We start from the raw sequence: 18,126 nt of genomic DNA, 5'->3' as shown, positions 1-18,126 counted from the left end.
AGGTGTATATATGTATGAAATAAAACCCTAATTTACCTTCCCCCCAGAGGTGACTAGTAATTTCTTTCAGTGCACTCCTATACTTAACGCCCACTCCCTTTTTCCTCACGTTTATCCCTTCGGAACTCGCATTTGTCCTCAGTGTTGGTGGCGTTGTTAGTGTTGGATAACGTCAAACTACATATCGTACTTATAGTATATAGCCGGGGTTTTGGTCCCCCTATCCCAACACCAATCGCCCACCACGCCCCCTTTTCGCCCCCCTTTTCGAAGGCAATGTGGGTTTTGTATTTTGCGCATTACTTGCTTATTTTTTACGGTCCCTGCGTGCATGTGAATGTACGAGTATCTGTGTGTGTGGGAACTCTGCTTTTTTTGTTACTCCTGTATCTGTGTGTGGGCCGTGCGCGCCTGTGTGTGGGTTAGTATCTGTGTGTGTGAGTAATATTACTCTGTTGTCGTCGCCAACGTCAGCAAAGTTGTCGCCCTCAAATTCAATCTGCATTTTATTCCATTTTATTTTACTTTCCCAACGCCCAACTTTAAATATATCTAACTACATGACAAGGTCGGGCGATGGGCGGTGGGCTGTGGGCTGTGGGCGGTGGGCGGACGAACAAGTGGGAGGGGCAACCAGAGCAACAACAATGAAAACAGTGGGAGTAATCTACAGTAATCTGACAACAGCAACAAAGTGAATAAAGTGATGACAAAAGTAAACTGTATCCAAAACAAAAACCCAATGAAGTTTATGATTTCGATTCTGCTCAACTAGAGAATCGATTTTCACTGTGGGTATATTAACATGGAGTGCATTCCATTCAAAGGGCACAGAACTTTTGTTACAAAACTATAATGTAAAAAAAAAAATAAATAAAAAAACAGGAAAATAAAGGACTTAATGATTTCCATTTGGAGCATACAATATAATAGGATATTTCACGCTCGAAATCAACGTGTTTTTTACTTGTGCAGCCTTTTAATGTGCTGTAAATAAATGTAGGAGGATTATGAATTCAATTCTTTGAATTTACATCAAATCGCCTGTGGTTTTATAAATATTGAAATAAATAACTGGGAAAAGTAAGTTCCTTTTTTTATGGATATTCGGATTCTCTTTTTTTGGAAAATATTCTCAGCAGAGATGATTTTTAACGAATATAAGGGTTATATTGTTTTTCTGTTAGTAGAGTATTATTAAAAAAAATTAAATAATATATTACAAATACAAATACTTAACCACTAATATTATTGATTTATTGCTATTAAGTTAAGGTACTTTAAATTGTTATTATTTTATTATATCAAAGATATATGTAATAAAATCTCGGGCCCTAGCAAATACTAAAATCGTACTTAGGGATCTTAGAGTGTGATTTTGCCGCATTCCCAAGGGCAGTGAAATCTCAATCTGCAGTATATATATATTTAAGAGGCATTCCAAAAACGCTTGCCCATTTTGCTGTCCGAAAAATGTGTTGCCTACATTCGGGCGCTATTTGTTTATTAGTCAATGCATTATGGGATTTCATTAGCATACCATATTTGCCGGCAATTCAATGGGATCGCATCGAATGAAAAATGAAGCCGAGTGTTGACAGAGCGAGAGGGGGCTATGCGGGGCAGAAAGAGAGGGCACACACACACATTGTTGCGGGGCGTGTTTTATCAGCATATTAACGATTATTTTCGACATTGCATATGAATACATAAATAAACAAAAATACGCCATCAACAAATAAATGCATGTGCAAATAAACCCATATGTCTGTGTGTTCGTGTCTTCGTGTAGCAATAATAACAATAACAATGTAAAATCGCTTAGATTTCAACCGCAGAGAGAGAGAGAGAGGGGAGATGGGCGAGTGAAAGAGACGGGGCTATTGAGGGGGGGGGGCTGGCAAAAAAACAAGAGAAAGGCGGGCCGGAAACGGAGAATTGCAATCCACGAGGAGCCAGAGCCAGAGCCAGAAATCGAGAAATAAGGCAAAGGCAGCGGAAGCCAAACGTAGAACCAGAACCTCGGGAGCCGGAGCCTGGAAAAAAAGTTATTCGAAATGCCTTTGGGCACGTACAATCCATTCATTCAGCAAATACCAATAATAGACACGTACGGCAAGAGCCGTGCGAAAGAGACGGCCTACTCGGCGGTGCAAGCGAGACGGGCATACATACATATGTATGCTGTGTGTGTGGCGGAGAAATGAAGGCATTTGAAAATGGCACAAAACACAAAAGTCAATGAATAAGCAGCCAGTGCAAGTAAAGCAAATTTGCTAAAGACAATGGGACTTTCAAGGAGGAGGGATGGGGAACCCCCTTTTATACACAGAGAAAAAACTGGTTATATTACATAAATATTTTGTTTATAGTTTTTTGATCATTTCCACTATAGAGTACCTTGTTTGCTGAACATTTTATTCAAGCCTTTGAAATTTGTGAATTATCAGGGTTACTTAATTTAATTTCAATCCCAATAAGTTTTTATTTATAAACATATTTTAAAGATTGCTAAAGATAATCACGCTCTTTAAGTAAGAAAACTTTTTTATAGATCATTCTGAGCATTGCATTTAAGGCCTGACAGGAATAGGGTTGCAAGGATGTTGCTTATAGTAGATATTGTAAGAATACAAATTATTCCCAGTGTCTTAAAAGGGATACTCAGAGGATAAGGGCAGGAAGTACGCCCAAGCATGGCACGATGCGACACACATGGCATAAGAAAACAATATGGCAAAACAATTTAGATAAGTTCAAACAACTGCCGTTCCCCTAAAGAACCCCCCCCCCCTCCCCACGCCACTCACTCTCCCACCGGAAAACGCCTTGGAATGAAAATGTTTTTCTTGGTTAGGAATGCTGGGCCTGCAGAGCTCAAACTAGGAGAAGTAAGTCCTCGCCATGTTATAATAATAGTTGCGTTGCCCCCTCCCATTTAACTTTCATCTTTTCCGCCGTGTGCTGCGATCGTTAATCACCGCCAGGGGGCGCCACAGGGGCTAAGGGGGTCCCCCCAAAAGTAGGGGGAAGTGCGTGCCATCCTGCAAGATCCCATCTCGAAACTCGTCCGCGTCATCGTCTTCGTCCTTGTGTATATTTGTCATGACATTGCAGTTTTAAGTTAAGTTGCTATGGAATTTTCATTTTCCTCGGCGAGTACCAAAAATATTTATGGCTGGCTGGTGGAGTGGGTGGGAAAGTCGGAAGGAATCCCCCCCACCCCCACCAATAAGGAAGTGTAAGAGGAAGCCCGCTGACAGACAAGCCCCAAGTAATTTGACCAAGTTCAAAGTAATGTTTTGAGTGCCGGCAATAAAAAATGAAATATTGAGATTAAGCTTAGCGGCCCCTTTTTAGTCGACGGCTGTTTTACCCTCTAAAAATAAGTCTAGCCACATTGCCGGAATTCTTTTTTTACGATTTCCCATCGCGTTTTTTTTTATGTTTTCCTATCTGTTGCCATAAAAACGAAAGTAGTTCTCTTTTTTGCGTCCCGCAAATACTTTTATTTTACGACCTATTTGGGTGATATGAGCTATGATCAAAGTTTCGGCTATTTTCCAGGGTATTATGGTGAATACCGAAAAAAAGGGGGAAAAGAAGGGAAACTGCATTCATTCCTTAATGTGCGCCAACAGCTTGTCAAGTCTTTGTTTTTCTTGTTGCCCTTTTGTTGTCAGCTTAAGCTGATACCGCCCAACCCCCCGGGTGACCCCAACCCCTTGTCGCCTCACTAAACCCATTAAAACGTCATAATCAACATAATCATAAAGATAATGCATAACAGAACAGAGGGGAGAATTTGTACGCTGGTCAGCCATTTTTTCCGTCTCCCTTGGCTTCCTTTCTCCCGCTTTCTTTCCCATTCTCCGCCATTCTCCTCATGGCTTTCTCTCATTATTATTTCGCCAAGCTTGGCCACAAAAGGCGACTAAAGCCTGACCTTTGCTTAATTATGGTAATTAGCACACACACACAGACAAAAAAAAATGCCCAAGTCGCGCCAAAGAGGCAAAACCAAACGGAATGGAACGGACCGGAAGGGGAACGGGGTGGCAATGGAACGGAAGGACGCTGGACTCTTGGGAGCAAGCGAGACGAACGATAAGCATGCTAAATTACTGGTTCAGAACACTGGAAGAAAAAGGGGTTAGCCAGGATTTAAAGTAAGTTAAACGTCTTGATTTATTTTTTTTTCAGATTAAGAAAAAAAAAGTTTTTGTTTCCATAACTTAGCGAAAATAAAGCCCATAAATTAAGAAAAACCTAAGCTAACATTTTTCTGTATTTTATTTATTTTTTTATATAATTATATAATTGAAGTGTGGTTTTTTTTTTTTTTTTTTTTTTTTTACTAGAATATTGTGTAAAAACTGACTTTATTCTTTTGTTTTAAGATGGCTAAACTTGAAAATGTACATTTATGCTTTCATTATTATAATTGTTATTTATTTAAGTTTATTTATTTATATTGTAAATATTGCAAATAAAATACACCATATACGTCTGATGCCAAATATGGTCTCAGAAGCATTGACAGTTGTAATGTAATGAAATATATTTCCGAATTCCTTCTCGAGTTTCTTCCAGTGCATCCGCACGACTTGAAGCTGGAACAGCAGCTGCATCTCTGACCCCTGGATGCGAATGTGGATGATGACGTTGACAACGACGAGGATGGAGCAAAGCTGCTGTCCTGATATAAATATTAAAACATAGAACCCAGCAGGGCCAAGGGTCGGCTGGTTGGGTAGTAGGAAAAAGTGAGCAGCCAAAAGCCGAAAGTGAATTGCTTCCGCGTTTTCGTTCGCTTTAAGCGTTGCTCAAGTGCCGACAACGCCCCCCGAAAAAAAAAACTTGCAATAATATTATGCAATATTTGTTTCACTTTGTCCTGTCCGTGTTCCACTTTATTTTTTTTATTTTTTGCCCTGCCGCTGTTGCTGCGTTTAATTTGCGCATTTCATTTAATTTGCCGTGAATTTGCGGGCCATTCATTTTGTGTTTGCTCTGGACCAAGGGGGCGGTGCACGTGGGTTAAGGCTGGGCCAGCTGGGGGTTAAGGGGCCAGGGGGCCAAGGGGCCAAGAGCCCAGGGGAATCCCCGGCTAAGTGGGGACAACTTCCGCTGCTGTCAAGTTGAGGTGCGCCCTTTGTTGCGCAAATTATTACAGTCTGAAAGTCTGCAGTCTGCAGTTTTCATTTTGCACTGCAGTTTCGCCTTAAAAATTCCGCTGCATTTTTTCAGGGGCAAAGTTTTTCAGAAAATTAGCTGGGAATACAAGGAGCAAAGCGTAGACTAAGGATAATTGTAACATAAAAAGAAATAACGCTAAGCTTTGCAAAGCATAAGAAGAGCACTTGGCCCTAATATTCCATTTCTTCTGAGAATTCTAAGAATTGAAGGTTTTCGTTTTCTAGGGAATAGAAATGGGTCTTTTCAGAAGTGCCTATATTATTCCACTAATATTCCATTTCTTCTGAGAATTCTAAGAATTGAAGGTTTTCGTTTTCTAGGGAATAGAAATGGGTCTTTTCAGAAGTGCCTATTTTATATGGATACTTTCTTAAAGGAAAGGTCGACCAATTAAATAATAATATCTTAAAAACACAGTAAAAGGGAAAACAATAAAAAATGTAATGGCTTTTTTTTTTAAATAGAGAGTCTTCTAAGATTAATATACGTATATACTTATTGGCATTTTTGGCATTTGAAGTCTGAAACGATATGTGCGCCTAAGAGGTCGTTTCTTTTTTCTGCGGATGAACTCCCCCGAAAGGTCAAATGTCTGCGGCTGGCATCAATCTGGTATCAAATGCCGGATCGACTCCTTTGGCCTCATTAAAGCGCTTACCCTCGTTTACCCAAACACAAAGATACTCGCACACACCCACACAGAGACACAGACACACACACACACATACAGATACTGGAAAAAAGGACGAGACAAGGACTTGGGGCAGTCAGTAATGTGTAATTTATTGCTTCGCTCAAATTGAAACTAAGCGCCATTAAAAAACAATAAACTAAACATGTAATAAATTCAGACCAAACAAGCGCTCACCCACACATACATATGTACTTCTTCATATAGGCCATGTGTGTACGTGTGTGTGTGTGTGTGTGGTAAATACCAAAAACACACATACTGAAACAGCAAAAAACTGTGCAAAATAAATTGACCAAATCTGTTGGATAAAAGGATTTGAAAGCAATTAATTGCCAGCGCATAGAAAACATCAAAGTACACACACACATACAATCGAAATAGAACAACAAACAAAAATAATGGCAACAAGAGGACCAAATTGCACTTGCCAAATTACCAAAAAGCAGAAGAGGAAAACCAAAATCGGAAAACTGTCAACACATTTTGGAAAACTTATGGTGGAAAAGGCCAACCCAAAGTAACAACTGAAAAACTTGTCATAACTTGATTGGTACCTGTAAAATACAAAATTACATAAATGTTTTTCAGTTTTCGATAGTTGGCACATAAGTTCTGAACAAGTAACTGCTGTACATATGTTTAAGCACCCCATAATCTATAAGAAACCTTCAGCATTACATGATTTTTTTTTTAGTGTTGGTGTTTTATTTTAGTGTTTAATGGGCAGTGTAAAGGTGTAATCATAATAATATCTTTGTATAATCGTAAAGTTGTATAACAGTAAATTTGTATAATGTTAAATTGGTAAAATTTTGAAATGGTATAATAATGTAATAAGTAATTTTATGTTATTATGTAGTATGTTTCTTGTGTCCTCGGTGAAAGTGAATTAGGGGCTTCTTATAGCTAAGCAGACGCCATTTAGTGGATCGCTTCCTTCCGATCATCCTCAACAGGTGTTTTAGCTTGGATTTACGGAAACCAGTTTTCTTGATCAAAGTCTCCATGCGCTGAAACTTAATTCCTTTATAGGAGCTCATCACCTTGCGGTAGTTATAATTAAGGCGTAGCTAAATGTAAACATTTAATTTGATGGTAACGTAAGCAAAGCTATAGATGTATGATTCCACCCACCGGCTTGTTATTTTTAAATCTTGGTGAAAGACCCGACATTTCGGCTATATAGGCCTGTAGATAATATTTGCTAATGCGCCATTTGCGACGCTTAATTTTGGCAATGCGCTTGAGGACCGTGCGCAAACGGTCCTTAGATAACTTGGTTCGTTCCCTTAGATCTCTGAGTGTTCTGTATTTGCGACCCCCAAAGGCATTCCTAATAACTTGGTCGACGGAAACTGTTCGAGGTGGCTATAAAGAGTTATTATCACTAACGTCTTTAATTTCGGCCTAATGGAACAATATTTAATTTAATTTCAAGTTCAAAGAAGTTTTATTGACTTACTTGTGGTGGTCGCGGTGGATTTGGTGTTGTACTTGGTGCTGTACTTGGTGCTGTACTTGGATGCGCGTTGTTCGATCTATACCTGTTAGATACATCAAACTCAAGCGGATGGTGATCTTGATAGTTGGGGCTAGGCTCTGGATATTTTTCTGGCGCATACGGATAACCTCTGTTAAGATGGCCATCTTTTGGTGGTGGATCGTCCATATAGGGATAAGCCGGTCGATAATCGTCCATTGGAAGGTTCCTTTCATGTGGCAAACGGCCTCTGCGATAGGGGTGATAGGGCTCGGGAGGATCCCTACCACGATAGACCCCTGGAGAGAGCGGACGACGTCTTAACGAGTAATCCTCTGGATAGGGTCTCTCATCATAGCGATGGAGTCTGTCGTCATAGCGATTGAGTCTCCTCTGCTTCTCCAGATAATATGATTCCCTGTAATAGGCTTCTTCCTCCTCATAAGCCATTCTCCTATGTCTCTCATAGGACGGAAAGTCATTTGGGTAGTTCGGATAGGGCGAATCAGTGTTGCGAGCCCTTCCTATTGGTGGATAATAATTGTTCCTTCTAGTCGGATTCGGTCTGAAGGAATCAGATCTTCTGCCCGGATACGGTTGTGTGGAATCAGAACTTCTAGGCGGATTCGCTTCAGTAGTATCAGAACTTCCAGTCGGATTTGGTTGAGTAGAATCAGAACTTCCAGTCGGATTCGGTTGAGTAGAATCAGAACTTCCAGTCGGATTCGGTTGAGTAGAATCAGAACTTCCAGTCGGATTCGGTTGAGTAGAATCAGAACTTTCAACCGGATTTGCCTGAATGGAATCAGAACTTTGAATCAGATTCTCCGCTTCGGAGGTCTCAGTTGTTATCGGTGGTGTCTGCAAAGTAAAATAGGGAACATTTTAGTTAGGAGAGCATTAAAAACCCATCGAGTTAGCATCTTACATTTGAACCATCAGCTCGCAGCTTTGGAATTTTATATTGAAGAAGCGTATTCGGATTTGGAGCGTTATTTTGTGCACCAGCTTCAGACGTACTGGGTGTATTATCGTGCTCAGCAGCAGTTGATGTAGAGGGTGTATTATCAGATTTTTTACCATCTATTTCAGGAGCCTTAGATGGTGCACTATCTGTTTCGGAGGCCCTAGATCTTGTAATATATGCTTTAAAAACTTTAGATGTAGGGAGTGTATTATTTGCTTTAGCACCCTTAGAATTACTCGGTTTAATATATGTTTCAGTAACTTTTGAAGTACTTGGATTCATATCAGGTTTAGTAGCTTTAGAAGTACCTGGTTTCAAATCCTTTAGTTTCAGTGGTTCAATAAATATCGAAGAACGACGCCTTGCTGGTGGTTTTTTCTTAGTAAGGGGCATCATATCTGCCTCCGATAATCTCTGATCAAAGGACATTTTACGAGCAGAGAGTTTGATATCTGGCTCAAGAGATGATTTCCATGCCTTGGCTTTTGCTGATGAATCAACTAGTACCGATCCTCTACGCTTAGCAATAGCCATTTTACGATTGGAGTTATTCGAATTTGGTTCTGCCTCCGAATCGATTGGTTTTTGAGGCCTTGTAATCGCTGGCATAGTGCGCCTTCGCTTTGACAAAGGTGTAGGAGTACAGAATTTATTTCCCGGTTCAGAGACTTTGGGTTTCGAAAGATTCACATCAGTGCAGGATTTTAAATCTGGTTTAATTGACTTGGGCTCTTCTCTGGGCTTCTGAAGTGATTTTTGTGCCTCAGATTTCTTTTCCAAGCCAATGCGTTCTAAAGAGTTTTCCTTTGCGTTTTGCAAGACCTGGTCCTGGGACTTTGGATCTGAATTCTTCGGTGTACGAGACCCCTTTGAAGACCCTGGCTTTTGCGAATCATTTTTTGGTTTTGGAGTCTTCTGTTTTTTCCCGTCACTGGGCTTCAGAAGAGATAATTGTGCCTCAGATTGCTTTTCTGTCGGGCTTGATAAAACATCTTGTAAGTTTTCCTTTCCGTCTTGTTTTACCTGGTCCTGGAACTGTGGATCTGAATTCTTCGGCGTCAGAGGCCCCTTTGAAGACTCTGTTTTTGGCGTATCATTTTTTTGTTTCCGAGACCTCGGCTTTTTCTCTTCCGTTTTAGGTTTCGAAGCCGTCGGTTTTTTCGCTTCCTTTTTAGGTTTTGGAGACTTCGGTTTTTTCGCTTCCTTTTTAGGTTTCGGAGACTTCGGGTTTGTCTCAACTTTCTTGGTTCTCGTATACTTTCGTTTTACTGGAAGTTTTGGTGTGGAAGTTTTGGGACTGCAGGGCTTCGAATCTATTTCAGATATGCTTGAGTTACATGGTTTCATATCTAATTCCGAAAGTTTTACATCTGGTTGGGACATTTTAGGATGACTTGGTTTCCCATCAGATTCATTGATTGAATTTGAGCCTATTGGTAGAGGATCCTTTGAGTGTTCCAATTTTACAACAGGTGCGACGGACTTGGGTTCTTCCAAAGGCTTTTCGATAAGCACTTGTGCCTGGGATTGTTTTCCAGTCTGGTTTGTCAAAATATCCATCACTTTCAAAGATTTTTCCTCCGGGTCTTGCACCATGTGTTCCTGGACAATTGGATCTACATTTTCGGTTTCATTGGTAGTTTTTGGAGCAGTCGGCCTTACCAGCTTGTCCATCAGTTCTCCAATAGGAGGACTTGGACCCAAGCCTGATTCAGAAATCGTATTACTGCCAGGACTGTTATCTGGCGTAGCAGTCAAAGGACTACAGATATTCATGTAAGTCTCAAATATATTGGTATCATAGGGGATAACATCTGGTTGATAGGTCGAAACGGATTCGCATTTAGTTCCGACTGGGTTGGTCATTTTAAAGGGCTCTTGATTAGGTAGTTGAGCCTGCTTCTGAAAATTACGATCTAAATATTCCGTTTCATCGATCAGTTTTTGAAGCCCCGGTTTTTCTGGTTCAGTCATAGGTGAAAAATGAGTATATGGCCTAGAAACACTAGGACTACAGAGATCCACGTTAGACTCAAGCCGATTGGGATTATAGTAGCTAACATCTGGTACATTGCTTGATTTCGACACTTGAAATTTACCGGAAAAATATCCTTTGATTGGCCTTGGAATTTTAGAGGGCCTTAAAATACATTTTTCAGCTTTATTCTTAATGTTTCGATCCACATATTTCATTTCATCACTCAGGTTTTGAGGCCTCGATTTTTCCTGATCAGGGACTTGTGTTAAAGGAGTATGTGGCGGTATATCTGGCCTTGAAATATTAGGACCGCAGGGCTTCACGTTAGATTCAAACCGCTTGGGATCATAAGAGTTAACATCTGGTTCATTGGCTGCTTTCCATACTTCAGAATTGCCGGTTATAAACTCAGTTTTGATTGGCCTTGGCATGTTAAGGGGCTGTTGGATATATTCTTGTGTCTGCTGCGAAAAGTTTTGATACACATATTGATTAGATTCAAACCGCTTTGGATCATAGGAGTTAACATCTGGTTCATTGTTTGATACCGAAGCCTCAGATTCAAAAGATTTCACCTGAGTTTCGTATACGTTGCGCATGTGTACGAGATTCCAATTAGATACTTGAGCCCCATATTGTTCTGCTGAATTTTGCATTTGCATTTGCATAATCTGGAGTAGGAAGCGTAATTTGAAACAAAAGTATATATCTGAAGCGAATTTATGCTAGATAAAGGTGTAAAAAAAAGTTTCTTAAAGTTCACTTTAAAATTACTCATACGACATAAATACCACTAACAATATTAAACTACTTTCAACATTGTATTGCTTTTTTTATACCTTATCGTCAAGTGAATGGTTTTAAACCAACCAAATATACCGAAAATTTACTATAAAAAATACTTTTTGCCCATATTATTAGGTATTGTACTAAAAAATTATCCAAAGATATGCTTATTGCTTTGATTAGTTGAGGATCTATCTAAATTAAAGCTAATATCGGTGCAAAATCATATAGAAGTATGTTTTAATCAATTTCGAAGGTTTTTGACTTGGTTGACATTCTCGGAGAATATCCCATAAGTAAGATGATGAAAGTAAGACCTTTAAAATGTCCATTCAAAAATGGAATGCCCTAATATATACATAATACTCACAACATGCGTCTGTGTCATCGATATTCCAGATCTCAGTTGAGTTTTCTCCCTATCCCTGCCACCAGTGTAGGGTTCATATAATGGTGGCGGTGGAATCCTATCTTCTTCATACTCCAAAGTATCAAATGGTCGGCTGGGAATCGGCGATACAACGGGAATGTTTTCGCCTCCCAGGGCTTTCAGAAAGTCTTCAAATGTAACAGGGTTCGTGCAGGGAGTCCTCGGCGGCGATGGTGACTCCAAATTAGTTGGTTGACCCAAATCGGTATTTATTTCTAAAAAAGATTCCAGTGGTGGATCTGAACTCTGCACGGGCATCCTCGGTGGCGATGATGACTCTAAATTCATTGGTTGATCCAAACCGGTATTTATTTGTGAGGAAGATTCCAGTGGTGGATTCGATTTCTGCAAATTAGTAGGTTGAACCCAACCGGTATTTTTTTGTGAGGAAGATTCTAGTGGTGGCTGCAGATTTTGCATGTACGTCATCGGTGACTCAAAATTAGTTCGTTGATCCAAACCGATATATATTTGTGAGGAAGATTCCAGTGGTGGATCCGGATTCTGTGGCTCTGGTTTAATCTTCTTGAGTTTTCTTGAGCATGATGAACAGGAAGACGCTGAACTAGAAGATCCCGAACTGGAAGATCCCGAACTGGAAGATCCCGAACTGGAAGATCCCGAACTGGAAGATCCCGAACTGGAAGATCCAGAACTGGCAGATCCCGAACTGGAAGATCCCGAACTGGAAGAATCCGAACTAGAAGATCCTGAACTGGAAGATCCCGAACTGGAAGATCCCGAACTGGAAGATCCCGAACTGGAAGATCCCGAACTGGAAGATCCCGAACTGGATGATCCCGAACTAGAACTAGAACACGATGACGAGGACCTGGAAGACCCGTTCGATCCGGATGACGAGCTTGAGGCCGAACGAGATGAACGCATTGACAAGCATGGAGATACAGGTCGGGATCTTGATATGAAGCGCTCTTTTGGGTCCTCATTCGGCGTAATCGATTTTTCTAAAATCTAAAAACCAAAAAGGTATTTTATCCATAAAATAAATCTTAATAAGCAAATACAAATAATGTAATGAATTAATTAAGCAATTAGCCGAATTAAAAAATATGAATTTATCGATGTCTTCAAAAGTTGCATTATTTAGTATTGGTTCCAATGTTACCAAACGGTAATACTTGATATTTTCTAACTCGGACTTAAAAATATTGAGAGCTTTAAAAAATAGAAGGAGTGCAACAAAATAATCTTCCACACTTACAACTGTGTCAGCCATTGGATGTGATATCTCTGGGAATTCCAAATGATCTGGCGAAATTGACGGAAATCTTGGGGGTGTTTTTTTATTGAAAACTGCCATCAAATTTTCAATGCTCTTTCCCCTACTTAGAACCCTTGGAGTGGCTGTGTCATAAGCAGACATTCGAATCCTAATCGGAGACACAGTTTTTGGTTCCATTGGCTCGTTCGTGGCGCTGTTTTCTATAGGTACCGGCAGTGGCATGGGTTCCATTGGCACCCCTATGGGAATGGACTCCATTGGCACCCCTATGGGAATGGGTTCCATTGGTGCTGGCGGTGCCATAAGCAGCCTGAGTGCCTCTTCCTCCTGTTGTTTTTTCAAAGATGCCTTAGTCTGTCGAGGCTTTCGAGGGGCCCTTGGCTTACGTGGTGCCTTGGTTTTAGGTGGTGGTTGTACGGTTCCATCCGATCCTTCAGGTGGTACAACCGGAGCCTTTTTTCGCCTAGGGGCCTTTGGTTTGATCGTCTTGCCGATCGACTGTACAGGTGGAGTTGGAATATTAGGATCCATTGGAATTGTCGGTATTACGGGAGATATTTCAGAAAGCCCCACAGCTTCTGTTGGGTTATTTGCTCCCACGGTAGCCTCGGTATTGTTTTCGATTTGAGATATATTCGCCTTTTTTGCTCTTTTAGTATAAGTTCGCTTTTGAGGTTTGGTTGCCGCAAAAGTGCCGGGCTGAGATGGGTCAGCAGGATCCGGATTTTGGCCTGAATTTGTATATGAAGATGCCTTGGCCGCCTGTTTGGTTTTTCTCGGCTTTTTTGGGGGCGCATTCGCTAACCTCTCTCTCTTGGCAGCCTCTCTCCTTATCTGAGAAATACTGGGCTTAGATGGAGCAGCCAAGTTCCTCTTAGCCGGCTCCTTTTTGGGCTTGGGGTTTTTTCTCTTATTTACTTTCCCTCTGGTTGGCTTGGATGCCGCACTCATAGTCCTGGTATAACTTACCGAAATCGTATCAACACAATTTGGATTGGCTGCATAAGCATATGTATTGAAACCATATTCGGTATATGACTGAGCTTGCGATTCATTTGGATTGGCCGTAAATATTCCACTTCTCTGATATTCTTGGTTTCCTGAATCTGGTTCATCAATATTATCCCACCATTCACTAAAATCCCCCGCTAGATTTTCGTCGTTATCAGTGGGCATGGAATCCAGAAGCGGCAAAATTTCTAAGGGCTGTGCAAAAAGATAAGGAATAATTAAAACCGGTTTACCAAAACGTGGAGACTTAATATAGGTTGGGTTAAATGTTAAACTTACATCTGCGAAATCGGATTCTTGCGATGCGGGAGGCACTGGATTTTGATTTTCCCCCACTCTTACTGGTGATGGATATGCCACTATATTCTGCAAAGCGAGCTCATTCGATCTAGTTTCCAACGGTGGCTCCCCTGATATCATATTGTACGAGGGTTCCTCCACCATCCTCTGCAAAGGGCGTTCTGGCATTATCTTCTGGAAAACTTGCTCTTCCGATTTGTTTTCCAATGGTGTCTCCCCTGATATATTATTGCGCGAAGGTTCCTGCACCATGCGCTGCGAAGGGATTTCTGCTTTAATACTCTGAAAAGCGAGCTCTCCAGATCTTGGGCGTTTTGCAATCAAATTCTGGAAAGCGATGCCTTTTGATTTTGTTTCTAATGGTGGCTCCAACGACATCTCGTACGAGGGTTCCTCCACCATCCTTTCCAATGATGGCTCCCCCGATATCATATTGTACGATGGATCCTCCATCAATCTCTGCAAAGGGCGTTCTACTATCATGTTCTGAAAAGGGAGTTCCTTGGATCGTGTTTCCAATGATGGATCCCCCGATATCATATTGTACGAGGGTTCCTCCATCTTCATCTGCAAAGGGCGTTCTTCCACGTTGTTTTCCCACTGCATCACATTTGGGTTTTGTCCCTGGATCGGCTGCAACGGGCGCTCTTCCACGTTATTTTCCCACTGCATCATATTTTCAGCTTGGCCCTGAAGCAGCTGATTTGGGCGAATGGTTGTCTGGTTGTCTGGAACCCCGATGGTGCTCCAATCAAAATCGCATTCCATCCTTTGCTCCTGCAATGGACTTGCCAACTTTTAGCAAAACATCTTACACTTAGATATAGTCGTAAATCTTACCTGCTCGCGGTTACTGGTTTCGGCATAGATATCTATATAGCTTGCATGTTCCGATACAAAGTCAATTAGCATAGAATCCTCGTTACCAGACATGTGAATTGCTTGGTGTTCCCAATGGCGAGAGCTGTAATTTTCTGCTGAATTGTTCACGAACGCGTTGTCAAATGAAAAGTCGAAGCCCACTTCGCCAGTATTAGAAACGGTAGCCTTTAAAGGAGAAAAATGTTTTAGTACTGAGAAATTGGACACATTTTTCAACACTTACTTTCTTTAAGTTACTTTGGGTGTAAAGGGAAAGGTATTTGTTTATATTGGAAATAAATATAATATTGCACTTAGCCCTTAAAGAAGAAAAATATTGTAGCACTGAAAAACTGGAGCCATTTTTTTTAGCACTTATTTGGATAATGTTACTTTGGGCAATTGCAGATATATAAAGGGGAAGATATTTTAATTTAACCAGCAGGTTTACAAAACACAAGTAAGAAATCTGCTTATTTAAATTCGGAATAAATAAAATATTGAATTTAGGTAGCCATTAAAGAAGAAAAATGTTGTAACAATGAGAAACTGGACACATTTTTGAACACCTATTGGGATAAAGTTACTTGCCTGTAGGTATATAAAGGGAATGCTATTTTAATTTATGCAGCAGGTTTATTAAATACAAGTATAAATGCTATTTGTTTAAGTTCAGAATATATGAAATATTGCATTTAGGTAGCCTTAAAAGAAGATAATGTGGTAGCACTGAGACACTGGGGACATTTTTTAACACTTATTTGGCTAAAATTACATTTTGCAAATGTATGTATACAAAGTCCCCTTTTATTTTATTTTTTTTAATTTAACCAGCAGGTTTTCAAAGTAATACAAAGAAAGCTGTTCATTTAAATGCGGAATAAATAAAATATTGCATTTAGATAGCCATTAAGGAAGAACAATCTTTGAACACTGAGAAACTCGAGTAATGTGTTCACACTTATTTAGTTAAAGTTACTTTAGGCAAATGTAGGTATATAAAGAGAATGCTATTTTAATTTAACCAGCAGGCTTACGAAATACAAGAATGCTATTTGTTGAAATTCTGAAAAAATAAAATATTGCATTTAATATGGTCGCATTGGCTTGATAAATTGTGTATTGGAAAGCGTGTAGTACATGCTAACTTGCCTGGTTTTGTGCAGCCCTGGATGTAGAAGGCATCTCGCAGTCCATTAGCTCACTCTACATTGTGATTGTGATTGGAGGTTTAAGTTTATCGGCTTGGGAGTAAGTTATCCAGCACTATTGAACTCACCTGGTAAAAGGAGTTCCGCGGAGTCTCGTTCACTTGGCGGTTCATGTTCCCCGATGTACGGGGATTCCCTTGAAATGGCCATTGATTTTCGTCTGGGTTACTCATACTTAAATACAGTTTTTTTTTCAGATATATTATTGAATTGTATTTTATTCAGATAAAATTCGAAGTAGCTCCGATCACTAAACTTGTACAACTGATACGAGAGCTCTTTTTGTTTGACAACTCCAAGTTTGTGAGCAAATAGGCTGCTTGGACCCAAAGGTTTTTTTGAGGCAATAAAGCTTAAGAAACCATTTTTTAAGGTCTAAGGTCTTAAGAAACTAATATTTATCCATAATTTTAATTGAAGTTTGTTCATCTTAGTCAAAGCTAAACTATCGGGGTCTACTGAAACTTAAGAACCTTGTCCAAAGAATGTCAACGTTTTAGCTTTGGCATACATCCATACCTTGTCCAAATGTTCTGTCTATTAATACAAATTTCAATTGGGTGCAAATAATATGCTTACGTAATTTATGTATGGCATAATTCCGATCGGCAGTTGCTGTTTGCCGGCAGAAACCGGGGTCCTTTCGATGGCCAGTGCTAAGGTGGCTCCTGTTTGCCATTTGCCTTCATACGCACCGCTGAGCATTGGCATTTGTTTGCCAGGTCCTCCTGGCCAGGACCTCTTATGGCTCGTCCTTGTCTTGGCCCTCATCCTGCTCCCCATCCTCGTCCTATTCCAGCTGGAGTTGCTGCTGTTGCTGTTGCTGTTGCTTTAGCAGCTCTTGTGGTTTATTATAACTGCATATATCATGCAAATATCCACACACAGAGGGGCTGTAACCAGGCCCCCAATTCCCAGATCCCCCCAAAAACCCCCCGAGCAACCGAAAATCCAAACACAAACACAAACAGAAACACTGGAGAGGGTGAAAACCGGAGGTCCTTGTATCAGAGGATGTTTGGTTTCTGGGGTGTGGCTGGCTGGCTGGCTGGTTGGCTGGTCTTTTTTGAGGGCCGCAGTGACAGGTCCTTGCGCAAATTCGGTTTTTGCATGCTTAGCTCTCGCCTTCTTTTCCCAGCCAACAGCTCTCTCTCGTTTACGAGAATTATTTTATAAATTTTCATAGTTTTCACTTTGATTAAAAGTGCGGTCATGGCTTCTGTGGCCTGGATTTCTGCTGTGTTGGCCAGCTCCATTACCATGCGGAAAATGGAAAAGCCGGCCGCAAAAGTGCACGCAACGGAAATCGAGTGAAGTCCTGCGACAGCGTCTTACGGAAAATCCTGCCCAGTTTTATCCAGTTAAAGGACATGTCCGGCATGATTTATGTTTTTTTTTGGTGTTTTTTTTTTTTGGTTGGACTCCCAGCTCTAGTTGATTTGGAAATTAAGTCAGGTAAACCTGCTTGGTGCACAAAAAATAGTAAGGCTTAAACACAAAATCTTTGAAATTTGGCTTGAAATAAATGAAATAAAATGGAAATATTCGTAGGTTAGTTCCAAAGAGCACATCAAAAAAGTCGCGGAGTTCTTATTTCAGTATTGGATTAACTGGTAATGGCTATATTTCAATTGATATAAAACCCTAAAACTTAAAAGCCACTAAAGCACTTTCTTTAGCTGCATTTTAACTATCTATTTATTTAAATTGTTCAACAAAACACATGATTAATGGCCATATGAAACGACTTCTGAGTTGGTCAATACCTCAATACGAAACGTTTGCCAATTTGTGGCAAAGTCCACAATTGATTTAGCTGAGCAAAGTCATCAATTTCAGTTGCTTTACGCCCATTTTGGACGGGTCAACAAATTCCGGAACCAGATTGATTTATATGCCCGACAGATTTGCGCTCAGTGTAGCCGCACACTTTGGATTAGCCAAGTATTCATTGCATTATTGGCAT

The 18,126-nt window shown here is 40.4% G+C and overlaps 1 protein-coding gene across 3 annotated transcripts; it reads right to left on the bottom strand.

Moving 5' to 3' along the window:
* Positions 1 to 6,620: 6,620 nt before the first annotated feature.
* On the bottom strand, positions 6,621 to 16,400 carry LOC119557993. 3 transcript variants are annotated; one of them, XM_037871096.1, is made up of 11 exons: positions 16,229 to 16,400; positions 16,102 to 16,155; positions 14,929 to 15,135; positions 14,068 to 14,865; positions 12,757 to 13,983; positions 11,475 to 12,506; positions 10,894 to 10,989; positions 8,302 to 10,782; positions 7,356 to 8,234; positions 7,028 to 7,300; positions 6,621 to 6,963 (listed from the first exon to the last, which is right to left on the bottom strand). In XM_037871096.1, the coding sequence occupies exons 1-10, from the start codon at positions 16,331 to 16,333 to the stop codon at positions 7,262 to 7,264; spliced, it is 6,918 nt and encodes a 2,305-aa protein (XP_037727024.1). In that variant the 5' UTR covers positions 16,334 to 16,400; the 3' UTR covers positions 6,621 to 6,963; positions 7,028 to 7,261. The 3 variants fall into 3 exon arrangements, with proteins under 3 accessions (XP_037727024.1, XP_037727022.1, XP_037727023.1); XM_037871094.1 differs by having other exon boundaries at positions 8,302 to 10,989; XM_037871095.1 differs by having other exon boundaries at positions 6,621 to 7,300; positions 8,302 to 10,989.
* Positions 16,401 to 18,126: the final 1,726 nt, after the last annotated feature.

This window comes from Drosophila subpulchrella, chromosome X (assembly GCF_014743375.2).
Source record: "Drosophila subpulchrella strain 33 F10 #4 breed RU33 chromosome X, RU_Dsub_v1.1 Primary Assembly, whole genome shotgun sequence".
Lineage (NCBI taxonomy): Eukaryota > Metazoa > Arthropoda > Insecta > Diptera > Drosophilidae > Drosophila > Drosophila subpulchrella.
This window is presented reverse-complemented; position numbering and strand designations above follow the sequence as displayed.

Bases quoted from the DNA above. Each gene is read 5' to 3' on its own strand.
- LOC119557993 (XM_037871095.1), bottom strand. From the start codon at position 16,333: ATGAGTAACCCAGACGAAAATCAATGGCCATTTCAAGGGAATCCCCGT. The intron at 15,136-16,101 runs GCAAGTTAGCAT...TCTCCTTTAAAG, and splicing joins CCAGGGCTGCACAAAACCAG to GCTACCGTTTCTAATACTGG. The intron at 8,235-8,301 runs GTAAGATGCTAA...TTTACTTTGCAG, and splicing joins TGCGAGCTGATGGTTCAAAT to ACACCACCGATAACAACTGA.